At 43.1% G+C, this 15,259-nt stretch overlaps 1 protein-coding gene across 1 annotated transcript in view; it reads left to right on the plus strand.

Moving 5' to 3' along the window:
* Positions 1-2,468: 2,468 nt before the first annotated feature.
* Positions 2,469-15,259, plus strand: part of LOC106818830 — a gene marked incomplete at its 5' end in the record, with an annotated part of 24,216 nt that continues 11,425 nt past the window's right edge. Inside the window, 11 exon segments of the mRNA XM_014823504.1 lie at positions 2,469-2,535; positions 2,801-2,880; positions 3,080-3,218; positions 6,620-6,976; positions 8,758-8,950; positions 9,313-9,400; positions 9,612-9,673; positions 10,928-11,323; positions 12,007-12,103; positions 13,519-13,749; positions 14,902-15,076. Coding sequence (XP_014678990.1) covers positions 2,469-2,535; positions 2,801-2,880; positions 3,080-3,218; positions 6,620-6,976; positions 8,758-8,950; positions 9,313-9,400; positions 9,612-9,673; positions 10,928-11,323; positions 12,007-12,103; positions 13,519-13,749; positions 14,902-15,076 — 1,885 coding nt within the window.

A 15,259-nucleotide genomic window follows, 5' to 3' on the forward strand; every position in this document is an offset into this window, starting at 1 on the left:
ACTCTAACTCTATCTTTATATCTCGCGCATGCAGGTAAGCGACTGCGGAGGCAGGTATGGATGCAGGCGACGCAGACGATGCCGGTTGCCGTGCCGACGCCGGCGACGCAGTACGTTACCACGACGATCCTGGGAGAGGCGACGCGCGTCGTCCCGTCGCTGCTCCCTTCGCCGTCGCAGCATCGCCATCGCACGAAGACCGTCGGACGCCATCACAAGAGCGCAGAGGTGAGTAGCGGCGGCGGTTGCCGTGGTTACGCCGCTCCGCGCGGACGATGATTCTTTGTCTGTTGCTCCCTGCAGTGTGTGTTGCGTGCTTTGTCGTGGAGTTTCAGGGATAGGGATCGTTCCTGGCTGCGTGTTGTCGTGGAGTTTCAGGGATAGGGATCGTTCCTGGCTGCGTGTTGTCGTTGAGTTTCAGGGACAGGGATAGTTCCTGGCTGCGTGTGTTGTCGTGGAGTTTCAGGGATAGGGATCGTTCCTGGCTGCGTGTTGTCGTGGAGTTTCAGGGATAGGGATCGTTCCTGGCTGCGTGCATCGTCCGACTGGGAGAAAGTCTGCTCTACCGTGGGGTTTTTTCACGGCGTCCGAGCGAGGGGGAAGCTGCTTGAAGTATTGTGAATGAATAAGAAATCATCTTTTTCTCTTTCCTTCCATCCATCCTCTCTCTCTCNGTGGAATAAGCGTATCCTCTCAATCTTACACGTTACACATCGGGAGCTCCGCTTTTAGGCAGTGCCTAAATCTGAATATTATAAAAACGTTAAATGGCGTTCATTTAGGTGTAACACCATCACTCACCCACATCTCAGACTTTCACATCTCAAACATTTATTTTCACATACAAAATTACACATATAATTGTCAAGAGTATATAATGGGAGTTCTCCCATATATACTCTTTTGTTTCTATAATGTACGTCAATGGTTGCTCAATTAAAATGGACTTATTCTCACTCACTCATTTGTGCCCTTTTTTGTGGTGAGCCACAGTGTCATTGACACTTTCATTATCATAGTACCACTAGTTACCAGGCAGTGTGAATTACAAATTCAACAACCTTGTCACTATTAACTGAAATGGCATGTCCAGGGGTAGAAATTAACATTTGAACAAGGGAGTCCAACAGACTCCCTGCCCTCGAAAAGAGGGAGTCCACAGCGAAATGAGGGAGTCCGCAGTCTGAAGTTCAAAATTAAAGATATTAACAATAACGCATGTGCTTATTTTGAAGATTAATGCGGTTGCACGTCTGCAAAATTTTCTTGGGACATTTGCTGAAAAAATACGGTAATTCCGTGAGGCCGTGCTCTGGAACTAACTAGTTAGTATGGCAGAATTTTCAGGGAGTCACACGGACTCCTGCATATGTCAAATCGGGGAGTCCAGCAGTAAATCAGGGAGGCTTAGACTCCAGACTCCCGTTAATTTCGCACCCTGCATGTCTGAGGTGCGATTTTCGAGTTAGGGGTTTCTTTTAGGCTATAGAGACATTTTATTTATTTTACGTTCACCATAACATTTGCTGTTGGTTTAATTAATCATTATTCCCTCCCCCCCCCACACACACAACGGATTTGTTTGGAGGTGATGTAAGGTTTTATGTGTATGTATGTAATGCTGCTAAATTACTCTGTTAGTTTAACCACACTGGGTTTTCGGGGCATTTCGGGGAAATTGTTATTTATAAGTTGTAGGGATGAGAGAATCCAATCTGAAGAAACATTCTGTTATGAGCACGTATCTGGCAAGGTTTAAAATCATTTTAATATATAGAGAGTTTGGACTAAAAGCAAGTACAGTTGAACTAGGAATAGAAGTTAAGCCCGGCGCACACGTGGCGATTTTTACAAGCAAAACAAAAATTCAACAGAAAAGTTATCTCCACACAAGCACACCTGAGCATGTTGACACCATGCTGAATTTGTAAAAAGACCCCCCTCAAAAAAGCCTACCTACCTACCTAAGCTTTTCAGCCTTGGTCGGGTGAGGGCAAAAAAAGAATTTTTTAATTGTGTAGTTGTGCCTTAGTATGTGTAACTGTTAACGCTTTTCTAATAGTAGGATATGAGTAGCAGCTACTTATCAGCTACTTCTTTTAAAAAATAGTAACAAAGTCATTATAGGCATCAAGTAGCTTCTTTACTGGCCAAATGGCTTGCCACATCAGTGAACATGTGGTTCTGGCGGTGACCCATTCAGTCCTGATCTCGAAAAGTTTGATTTCAACTCTATTAATTGTTACTGTTATTGTAAAATCCATAAAATTTTGGCAGTTGTGGGACTGGGGTACGGACTGCTATTTCAAATACAGCTGGCTGTCTTGATTTTCTGGTGAGTTTTCTCTTGCCACACTGCTAGTGCATTCTGTGTTACAATGTACAGGCCTTTTTCTTGAGGGTTAAGTTCGGAATTGCTGTAAGAGTCTGAGTTTTTTGGTTTTGATATGCTGTTGATTTTCTTATAGATCCACAGCAAATTCACGGGAGCAGTTGACGCTTTATGTCAAGAATATTCCATTTAACATCAACGAAGTAAGTATAATTTCATCGTGTAGCATATGTATCATATGGGTCATTGTTGGGGAGGGATATCATAGAGAGAAACAGATGTAAGAGAGAGGGAGGGAAGGAGGGAGTGTGAGTGAGTTGCCTATGCTGAATTGCATGAGAAAAGCAGAGAAATCATAGAAATCACTGAGCAGCCTTTATCTGCTAAACTATGAATGCTAAAACTTATGAGTAATTTTAATATATTTAGCACTTTACTGAACAGTTTTCTCGTTGTTTAACGAAACAGGAGGGCTTGGCAAACCTGTTCGCTTGTGCCGGAAATGTACTCCAGGCCACTATTTTGAAAACTGCGAAGGGTCAAGTAGGGTGAGTACAGAATGGTATTCTGTCAAGGTCATTGTTTAACTTTCTTAAGAAAGCAATCGTCTAACTCTTGTGTTGTGAGGTGCTTCGTCACCTTTGCAAAAAATGTGGGAACTGAAGATCCCTCGTGCTGACTCCTCCACCTATGAGTGCATGTAGCAGGGAATGGTTCAGACGTGTAGTCTTACTGCTTCTCTTATAGCTTTGTAGTGTTCCGGACTGTCAAGGAAATGGAAGCAGGGATACGCATGTTGGATCGACATGTGATAGGCAGCAACATGTTGTCAGTGAGCATTGCACTTTCTAATGAGGCAAAAGCGAAAAGAAAAGCAAGCTGGGAGGTGAGTAGTGAATGTCATTTTTAGCTCACCTTGACATCGTCAAGATGAGCTATTGCCATGGGTCGTCGTCCGCCGTACGTCTGTCCGTCCGTCTGTCCGTCAACATTTGGCTACGGTCAACGATAACTCAGGAACCGTTTGACCCACATGTTTGAAATTGGGTATAGTTGTTACTGCTATGCTCCCATATTGAACGTCCTATTATGGAGCACGCCAATCGACGTACTTTCGAGCCACGGCAATTTTTTTAGCAAAAATGGGAATTGCCATTAGTCAGTTCAAAACACATTCTTGCTCATTTTTGGTATGTAAATAATAGGAGCCAGTTTTGATATTTAAAAAATGTGCAAATTAGGTAGCACTATATGGCTAATTATACGCATAATTATGTTATAGACACGCAGATAACAGTCTGTGGTGTCACACTCGTCTGTTCGTTTTACAAGATGTCATTGACAATATCTTTAATGCAAAATTGGTATTTCCTCTCCCCCTGCGATAAAACTCTATATTAGAGTAAAGTTTTACAAAACATGTCGGAACGCAGCATAACCTATTATTTTGAACGCCATCGCTAAGAAACATCAAAGCGGGTATAGCGCCATCTACCGTCACAAATTGTGATTCATTTTGGTTTATAAATTATTATTCGCGATATACACGATGGCAACCGTGTGCTACCGCTAGAAAACTCATTACGAAGTAAACACTTCCATGCAACCAATTAACTTTGACAAAAGTTGGTGTATGGGCAGGGAAACACCATTGTCACGTGGTATATAGCAGCTAGTGGAATAAGCGTTATCCTCTCAATCTTACACGTTACATCACCGGGAGCTCCGCTTTAGGCGTGCCTAAATCTGAATATTATAAAACGTTAAATGGCGATCATTTAGGTGTAACGCCATCACTCACCCACATCTCAGACTTTCACATCTCAAACATTTATTTCACATAAAAAATTACACATATAATTGTCAAGAAGTATTATAATGGAGTTCCTCCTCCAATATATACTCTTTGTTTCTATAATGTACGTCGATGGTTGCTCAATTAAAAGCACTTGCTTCTCACTCACTCATTTGTGCCCTTTTTTGTGGTGAGCTACAGTGTCATTGACACTTTCATTATCATAGTACCACTAGTTACAGGCAGTGTGAATTACAAATTCAACGACCTTGTCATATATTAACTGAAATGGCACATGTCCAGGGTGTAGAAATTAACATTTGAACAAGGGAGTCCAACAGACTCCCTGCCCTCGAAAGAGGGAGTCCACGGCAAAATGAGGGAGTCCGCAGCTGAACTTCAAAATTAAAATATAACAATAACGCATTGCTTATTTGAAGGATTAATGCGGTTTGCCACCGTCTGCAAAATTTCTTGGAACATTTGCTGAAAAATACGGTAATTCGTGAGCCGTGCTCTGGAACTAACTAGTTAGTATGGCAGAATTTTCAGGGAGTCACACGACTCTGCATATGTCAAATCGCGGGAGTCCAGCAGTTAAATCAGGGAGGCTTTGACTCAGGACTCCCGTTAATTTCGCCACACCTGCATGTCTGAGGTGCGATTTTCGCGTTAGGGGTTTCTTTTAGGCATAGAGACATTTTATTATTTTACTTCACCATAACATTTTTGCTGTTGGTTTAATTAATCATTATTCCCTCCCACCCACCACACACAAACGGATTTGTTTGCGAGGGCTGATGTAAGAGTTTATGTGATGTATGTCAATTGCTTTGCTAAATTACTCTGTTATAACACACTGGGTTTTCGGCATTTCGGCGAAATTTGTTATTTATAATTTTACGGATGATGAGAATCCAATCTGAAGAAACATTCTGTTATGAGCACGTATTCGCAAGGTTTAAAATCATTTTAATATATAGAGAGTTTGGACTAAAAGCAAGTACATCTTGAACTAGGAATAGAAGTTAAGCCCGGCGCACACGTCGGCATTTTTATCGACAGTACCGTCGATTTTTTATCCCGGTACTGTCGATAAAAGTCGCCACGTGTGCGCCACCCGGCGACAATTCAACCGTCTTCAGCGACATACCTGCTTCAAACCACACACAGGCGCGTGCCAATACTTTGATCACGTGTTCAATCATTGGCATTTGATTGCTTTAATCCAAAAACTTTGCCGGGATCCATCGCCAGTGCGGCGCACACGTAGCGATTGTTCACGAATCTGGGCGCAACAAATATCAAACATGTTCGATATTCCAGCGACGAGTTTCTGGCGTCAAAATAGGTGACGCCGGGCAGCGCACACGTGGCGATTTCTCGGCGATTTTGTTGCTGGCAACAGAATCGCCGGTACTGTCGATAAAAATCGCCACGTGTGCGCCGGGCTTAAGTCTCTGAATATTTATGGACCTGGTATGGTGTATGTAGCATTTCATTGTTGCCATGATATGTACATGTGTAGATCATTTAGAATGCGGTCGCACAAAGAGCATGGGTAGTTACAGCCACCTTGCGGGCATGGGATGAGCAAATGTACATTTAAATTTAAATTCTGGGCAATTTTACATGCATAGCCAATGTCCAGAATAGATCCCTAGCTGGCCTGTATGGTTATGCATCTTCTGGTAGGCAGGCCGCTAGACATCCCTGGTCCATGGTGTTAGTCAATTACTCTGATCGTATATTAAATATTCATTTACGATCTTATTTAAGTCTCTCTCATCATTTCCTTCCATTTGATTCTCGCCATAACTGAGAAACTTTAACATTTTGACAATGCGCTGCATTTCCAATACCACTGTAAACCTGAATGGAGTGTGCACACCACTTTTACAGCAGGATACCAGTGAGTCTTGGAAATAATTCTGAAGCCCCAGCAAGTTGTGATGTCAACATTTATATATGTATTATGTAGACGATAGTGAAATCCATAAAAATTAGCCAGTGCTGCTCAAAGGTTAGCAGCGTTGGACTGGGCTGCTATTACCAGCATTGAGGATACAGGTGCTGTAGGGCACCGAAGATGAAAGAAAAATCATCCACTCCTCTCCCTCTCCTCCCCGTCCTCCTCCCTCTCATCTCCTTCCCCTTTTCCCCTCTTCCTCCCTCTTTTCCTCCCCTTCCCATCCTCCCCTCCTCCCCCCTATTCCTCTTTCTTTTCCTCCCCTTCCCATCCTCCCCTCCTCCCCCCTCTTCCTCATCCTTTTCCTCCCCTTCCCATCCTCCCTTCATCCTCCTTTTCATCCCCTTTCCCCCTCTTCCTCCTCCCTTTCTTCCCCTTCCCATCCTCCCCTCCTTTCCCCTCTTCCTCCCCCTTCTCGTCCTTCCCGCTAGATATACCCGTGACCGAACATGACACAGCGTCGACGGCACATCCTCCGACATCACACACTCTCATTTGTCTCTCCTGCTGCCTTTTGTTTCAGCGGCAGCAGGAGTTACAGCGGTCGATCAGCAGCGGGAGCGACCTGAGGGGCCTCCGCGTGACGGCGACCGACGGCGGCGGCGGCGCCACCGTGCGTCACGTCAGCGACTCCGAGGCCGGCGGCGGCGGGGACGTGGTCAGGGATCGTGGCGGAGGTCACGACCTGCTCACTCGCGTCAATCGCGGCGCTCCGTCGATGCGGGGTGGCGGGTCGGGGCGTGGGGTCGGACGGTGGATGCCGCCGAACGGGCGCGGTAGAGACACGGCGCCATTAGCGACCTCCCATCATCGCGGGACTAACGAGGATGCGGAGGCGGAGGCTTACGGTGAGCCGAGCCATCGGCCGACCAACCCACTGGTATGCATTCATCGTCATTTCCTTCGTTTTGCAGCGTTGTCGCTTGCAAATCCGATCAACCATCGTAAACAAGCGTAACGACAAAGTGCAGTAATAAATATGAATAACACCCATATTAGCCAAAACAAAATATAGGTGTGGTTACCGTTTCATGCCGAAAAAAAATAGGGTAGGTCGGTCGGGAAAACATTTTATTTTATTGAAACATTTTATTTACGAACCATGTCCGAAGGATGTGCGTTGTGCCTTTTGAAGCAGGAACTGTCCAATTCATATTACAACTTAAGTATCCACAGGTCCTAGTATGTATACTACATACTATTGCGTGCAGTGTTCGAAATTCGCATCAGCCCGTCGGCCCGCTGCCGACAGTTTCGATGCCGGGCCTACAGCTTCTTGATAAAACAGGCCCGCTGATCCTACAGTTATTTAATCACCGAAAATTTGAAACACTGAGAAACTGTTACCTGTAGAAATCTGTTCATGCATATTAACTTCCAGGGGTATTTATTTGAAACTAATCCGTGATAAACCGTGACATACATGTAAACAATGCGTTCGCCCACTGCAATCAACTTTAGTTGGCATTCAAGAAACGTGCGTGGGATGTTCGGACGCACAGGTTAGCACAGGTTTCTGAATCCAGTAGCAGCGTTGGCAAAAATCGATAAGAAGTGGGTGGAGCTTACTTTTGGCCAGTGGTAGTGAACCCTACATTGTGTTGGCCAGGGTTTATTTACATGCACGTGTCGTGCAGCACGCTCACTGTTCACGTGCGCTAGGTTGTGGAGTAATTCTCACATCCCCGCGCATTTCACGTTAGGATGTAAACAGTAAAGTATCACTGGTAGTTATTACAAAGGATCAGTATACTGTTTTAAAATAATATTAAGAAGATTTAGGTAATATATCACGTTGAATTATACAGTAAATAATAATAATTGTCTCAAGTTGTAACACACATGTCATAATTAAGTCATTGTAGCTGCAAAGCACGTCGTATTACTAGTCATGCAAACAGCAGTACAGTCTCGTCGCACCACTCAGGTTTAACCGTGTCATATTGTTTTTAACGTTTGGAAAAACTATATACGTTTTATACAGGGTGTAGCTAAATAAAAGCTTCCCTACGTAAGAGCTTGTATGTCTACAAATACATTTACTTTGGACACACTCAACACAGACGGAATTCCCCAGTGCCATCAAAATTTACAGTAGGTAAATTTTACATAATTTTCCTTTTCCACCAAAAAGTGTTGCTAGTTGTAAGCTATTGGTTTTCTTTGAAGCAGGAAACTGTCCAATTCATATATTTTTTAATTTAAAAAAAATGTTAGGGTCGCTGGGAATAATAGGGTCGGCTGGGAAACGGTAACACACTATATTTTGTTTTGGCCTTAAAGTAAGTTAATTAAAAATAATTATTTTAAATGATTATTTACGATTGATTGCGTTCAGTCCCCGGCCCATCATGGCTGCCTCATGGGTGACGTGGCATCAAGTGTTGTGTGTAGTGTTGGGGTGTATCTCTCCTCACCCCTCCTCGTTACTGGGTGGTCATCTCATTTTAAACATGTTACATGATGTAGTAATTTAGTTTAGTAGCAATAGGTTATTACTGCTATTGCATTGGTTATAATAAATATAAAATAATAACAATTAAATTGATATTTAATAATTAACTAATTACACAATAAATAATATTGAAATTGCAATGAAATTTGGGTCACATAATTTAAGAAGGTCACCCTACGACGCCGCCCTGTTGTGAATGCTTTTAGGAGGCCGGGCGGCTGGCGGCAGCTCAGGAAGCCGTGCAGAATGCGGGTGGAGTTACGCCTGCCCAGCTCGATCGTGGTAAACGGCTGGCGATGCGCTCCGATGCAGCAGAGGAGACGAGCGGCAAGGTCGCCGCGACGGTCCGGCCAAAGGCGCCGCGAGAGAAGTGCATTGCCGTGGGATGCGACAAGAATGGCATGTCGTATTATATCCTTAAACTTTGCTGCTTTTGCCATGTTTGTTTGCGTGGGATTTAAGTAGCCACCCTCACGAGGAAGCACTTATTTTAGATATGGGGGAAGGAAATCGGTGAAGTCGGCATTCCAGGATCGAAGATGGATTAATTGACCCTATTTTGCTGTGTCGATGGAAAGAAATTTACGTTGTGCATTTAGGGAATAGAAAAACAGGAAAATAAGTGAAAAGCCCAAAAGACCATCGAGGCAGAAATCAAGTGGATTGTCACAGATCTGTATATATGGTTTTGCCATTTTACCGCTTGTCTCAATCAAAGGTGTCCTCAAGTGCTGAATGTGGTTGTTGATTTTAATATCTAGGTAGCTTCCGTTGTCTGGGTTGCTCGGCCGTTTACTGCAGCGAAGGTTGTCAGAAGAAGGACTGGCCGACTCACAAGTCTCAGTGCAGGTAGTATGTTGTCTGGAGAAAATAGTATTGCTTCTTCTGAGAGAGAAGGTTCTACACTGCGAGAAAGTTCGTCTCAACAGATTTTATTGGAAACTGCATGTAAAACTAATATGTTAAAGATATTTTTTGTGCCTGAAGCCTGGTGCTGATTACAGCAATATTGATAATTGATTATTAATTAATTGCTGATGATGATTGTTTCTCTTTACAGGCCCGCCAATACCACCCCCACCACCACCACCCCCAGTCCCCCAGTCCCCGATTATTGGAACGGTAAGCATTGAGATATTACAGCTAAAGAATTTAGTTGTAAAAGTATTGTAACGACGGCTTTTACACTAGTTTGAATGAGTAATTTAGAGTAAAATAATCAAGAAGAGTATAGAATTTGTGTTCAATCAAAGATATAATGTTTACAAAACAACCGGCCACTATACAGTACACGTGCGTCTCGTATGTCTACCCGTCTTCCAGTCCCGTCCCAAGTCGCTACGCTTGTATTTATATTACTCTCTCCTCCAATCACCAACAAGCTCTACTCTACCAGCCAATCACGCACAACCACCATCTCTTTGTTCCATTCAAATAATTCCCGCCAACCCTACCTATCTATCCAAACTCTACATCTGTATAACACATGTATCTCTGTCTAGCCACTGTCTGACTACGTATTTTTAACCTATATGCTAAACGTCCAAACCTACTCGTAGTCTAGCTCTTTACATCTAATCTATCTACATGTGTTTTACACATGTTACAGTATATTAGAATAGCTTAAAAGTTATTCATTGTAGTGTTTGTCATTATTTGTCATCATATAATCTAGACTTAATCCGCTGTGATCCTATATTCCCGTATTTCCTGTGTATGTGGTCTCTAATAAAGCAGTTAAACAGTGGTTACCCTCCCCGCTACAAAATATTTTACAACATGCCACATACCATATAGATATAGTATTCACAGGGTTTTCCCTGTTGAACATGTTTTTGTAGTTGAGTGAGTGTTGAATCACTCGAGTATTTACAGCGCAACTACTTATGGCTAGGTGTTTGAAATATTGTGCCACATATTAATGGTGGTAAGCAATATAATAAACGTATCTATACACTGACCGTTTAAAGCGTCTATTGCAAGAATTTTCCAGTGTTTCCCCCACTTTCATGATACCTACCGTTATAAGTGACCGACCGTTACATATACCGACCGTTTAAGTGCTATATCAGTTCTGTTCCTGCAACGATGTCATTTCAGAGTTTTCTCGTTTTTTCGCTTGCATATTAAATAGCGATTATTGACATTTTTGTGGTAGCATGTACCTAGTATAAGGGTTTTTTGTGAAGTTAAAACTATTAACCATCAGCTTTTCAACATTTACATATTATTAATAAAGGTCGTTTTATATTTTAAACTAAAGTTGCCTAAATTAAAATTGCCCTAATAGTATTGAAACACGTTTTTAGATGATAGTGAGGTGTTAGTTGTGCGGGTGACTGCTTTATTTATCGAGCGAACTTCGGAAATTTTAAGGGCCAAGAGCTTCACCGAGACAGAACAACGGCAGCAGTGAAGGTAGGATGGCAGCAAAACCAGCCTATAACAGCCACGCGACTGAGCCCAGAGTTGATAAAGGAGGAAGCTGGCAGCAGGCGGGGACACCAGAAAGACCGGCTGCGAATGTGTCGCACAGTAAGCTGGATAGCGGTAAAGGTGGCCAACGACAGGTGACCCCACCAGCCCAGAAAGTACCCCGCCCAAGTGCTCCACTAAGAAAACCCTATTCGTCCACAAATGGTCCGAGGGTGGCCGAGGCGTCAATGGGCATGTCGCAGCAGACGTCTTCAACATCTGGAATAGCCAAGAAGTCTATTGTCAATAGCCGCACAAGCCCTACGGCTACCGCAGATCATGTGCCCGGGCAACGAGGCAAGTAAACGGCATGTAGATGTAAACCGCATAATACGGAGCTAATTTAGCCAGGGACCGGTTTCACGAAGCGTGATTAACTTTAATTATGATTAAATCACTAATCATACTTAACCTCCTGTAATTATAATTAGTTAATCATACTTAAAAATCTGTTTCACGAAGCGATTTAAGTACATATTTAACTAATCACATAATTAGCCGACTTAAACATGAATTAAATATTGTAATTTACTTAATCATGATTAAAGTTAATTACGCTTCGTGAAACAGTCACTTAAATTTAAGTACGGGAAGTTAATCATGATTAAGGACTTAATTACGCTTCGCGAAACTGCCCCCAGATTGTTCTCCGAAAGTTAATGTTGTTAATTTTCGCATTACTGGTTTAGTTTTAAGATACTGAATAAATCTATAGTTAATAAAAGCAATGGGCAGCTCTGAATCGAAACCCACATGCAATGCTAAACAGCTACTATATAATAGCAAGCGGCCTGCGGTCTGCATTTGCATTTCGTACACGATCCATTTTATCGGGTGGGAAATGAACTGGCACTGCAAAGCGCTTGTCTGTTCGTACTTTCTGACTAGTAGTCGATGCCCTTGTTATATGCACTAAATTAGCCGCGATACGCGATCACGTTTAGAATGGAAGTGAAATAATAGATCGGTTGCGCTTGTAGGTGATCGCGCCGGTGTACGAGGTTACCGCACGTCGATGGATCGTACATCTGCTGCTGACTCGCGGTCTCCTTCAGAGCAAGATGTGGCAGCTACACTGTGAGTACTGTCACGAATACATCTACACCGCAATCCATCCGTAATCGATTCTAATATGATGTTGTTCTGTGCAGCGTGCGCGACCGCGATACCAGCTTTTGTGGCGACGATTCCAATTCAAGATTTTTAAAAAACAGAAGCAATTTTAGTCGGAAAGGAGTGTTTGTGTCGGGCAGGAGGGCTGAAAGCTTGGTGCATGCGATAAAGCTAAGGAATGTCTCAGTGATTCTAGGTTGGGTTCGAATGAGGTGGTAACAAGTGTCCCAGCATTATCTGTTGCTCGGGGGAGGGGGGAAACTAGTCGGAACTAGAACTGTCGGCAGGCTGGTAAGAGCAGAAAATGTTGCTAAGGCTATATGTTGTAAAAGGTCGTATAGTATTCATAAATGTGTAAGTGAGGAGTGAGTGGGTGTACTTTTTGCTGTTATTACTATTTTCGTTGGTGCCTCCTATCTTTCTCGCATACCTTTATTAGTGTTCATTCTCCATCTTGATGTAGATGCGTCATGCCAGAATTGCATGTGCCGCATCTTGCTGGCTGTTGATACTCTCTTAAATATGACCCTGACCCCATTCCCAGCCCAGCCCTAACCTTAAACACAACTCTTTCTTAACCCTATCCCTTCAATAGTCTTAACCATTTCTTGAATCTTTCTTAACCCAAACCCTTCCCTAATCCTTATTCTAAATCCAACCTAAACAACCTGTCAACCATGATTTTAACCATTACCCTTTCCTAATCATAAACCTGACCCTAACACTAACTCTTCCCTATCTGTAAAACTAACCTATCCCTAACTCTCAACCCAACTCTAATCCTAACCTCAACCCTATAGTCCTCTCCCCAACCCTAACCCTAGCTCTTACCCCAAATGCTTCTTTAACCATAACGCTTCTCTACTGTAACCCTTCCCTAACCCTAACCCCAGCTCAACCCCATAATCATTCCCTAACCATAACCCGAACCCCAACACTAACCCCACACCAACCCCAATACCAACCCTAAAACTAACCCCAACCCAAACTCTAACCCAAACTCTAACCCAAACTCTTTCATAATCATTACCCTGACCCTAACCCCAGGCGTTAACCCTAATTCTAATACTTCCTTCAACGGACTCGACGAAAAAACAGCCAGAGGTTGACACCTGCAGATTCCACCTTCAGGTGCAGCAACTGTGGCAGAGACTGCCATTCTCGAGTTGCACTCTACAGCCACAGCAGACGCTGCGCTGCTTTAAAAAACTTTTCCTCAACTGACGCAGATCCATATAGTCTCACAAGACTGACGGATGTCTACTACTAATACTTCCTTATACATAAGAGCAATGCTAACCCTAACCACGACCGTAACCCTAACGTAAACCTCATCTTGCGACTAGCTGTCGTTCAACACTTTCCTCGCTCTTCCCCAGGCCTCCACCGCCCGCGACGGCAACGGTGACACAAGGTTTCCGCGACCGGCTGGATGCGATGGTGACGGCGGGCGAGTACAGGGGCGTCATCGACAATGAGGCCGGGGTGCCCGATCGCTTCTACGTGCAGGTGGTCACGGACGGGCAGCAGCAGTTGGAGGCAGCGTTCACAGACATGATGCATGCTCTGAACGAACGTTGCGGAAAGGCGCCGGCCGCCATTACCGACCGGTGAGCCGATGTCGTGGTCGCGCGCTAGCTTAAGTTGTGCCAGTCAACGAAAGCGTCTCGAAATCGTCCGTCGTGCAAGCGTCGTGAAATTAAAAAGCCGTAAAAATATACGCGCACAAAACGAGGGTATTTTGTAGTGCCTAAAATGTCATGCATGTATATTGCGACTTCGTTTTGTGTATAATGTATGTAACTATAAGTCGGGAAATTTTGAACTAATGATAGTTATACATAACTATTAGTGATGTTTCTAACTACAGGCTATTTGTCTGTAAGTGTTGTGATCAAGCATGTAGATGATTGTTGTGGGAAAATGGTATATATACGTAATATATAGTTAGGCGTAATATATAGTTGGTAATATATAGTCAGTAAAGTGTAATATATAGTTGGTAATATATATAGTCAGTACAGTGTAATATATAGTTGATAATATATATAGTCGGTAAAGTGTAATATATAGTTGGTAATATATATAGTCAGTAAGGCGTAATATATAGTTGGTAATATATATAGTCAGTAAGGCGTAATATATAGTTGATAATACATAGAGTCAGTACAGTGTAATATATAGTTGGTAATATATATAGTCAGTACAGTGTAATATATAGTTGGTAATATATATAGTCAGTAAGGCATAATATATAGTTGGTAATATATATAGTCAGTAAGTCGTAATATATAGTTGATAATATATATAGTCAGTAAAGTGTAATATATAGTTGGTAATATATATAGTCAGTAAAGTGTAATATATAGTTGGTAATATATATATAGTCAGTAAGGCGTAATATATAGTTGGTAATATATATAGTTAGTAAAGTGTAATATATAGTTGGTAATATATATAGTCAGTAAGGCGTAATATATAGTTGGTAATATATATAGTCAGTAAAGTGTGATATATAGTTGGTAATATATACAGTCAGTAAAGTGTAATATATAGTTGGTAATATACATAGTCAGTAAAGTGTAATATATAGTTGATAATATATATAGTCGGTACAGTGTAATATATAGTTGGTAATATATATAGTCAGTAATGCGTAACATATAGCCAACTAGGTGTGATATATAGTCGGTGAGCTGTAATATATAGTCGATGCAGTGTTATGAGTGGATGGCGTGTTACCGTCGCGTCATCCTCCGCAGGCCTGGCGTCGGTGACGCCGTCGCTGCGAAGTACGCCGTCGACGGCCTCTGGTACCGTGCGATCGTCGAGTCTGCCGCCGGAGACGTGCTCTACGTGGATTTCGGTAACCGCGCGCGCGTCGACCTGCGGACGGTGCACCACCTCGACACGACCTTCAAGCTCCTGCCAATGCTTGTGAGTGTAGATGCTTAACGATGATCGGTGTAATTAATGAGCCGGGGAATCTCGCGCTCGCGCACGAGTGAATAGGGAGATGGCTGGTGGTTAGGCAGGTTAGCGCAGGCAGGAGCGGGGGGCTCTGACAGAAGCGTGCGTCGGTAGTGAGGGGACGTGGGCATAAGATTGTGGAGGGTGTGG

This window comes from Priapulus caudatus, unplaced genomic scaffold, assembly GCF_000485595.1.
Source record: "Priapulus caudatus unplaced genomic scaffold, Priapulus_caudatus-5.0.1 Scaffold2563, whole genome shotgun sequence".
NCBI lineage: Eukaryota > Metazoa > Priapulida > Priapulimorpha > Priapulimorphida > Priapulidae > Priapulus > Priapulus caudatus.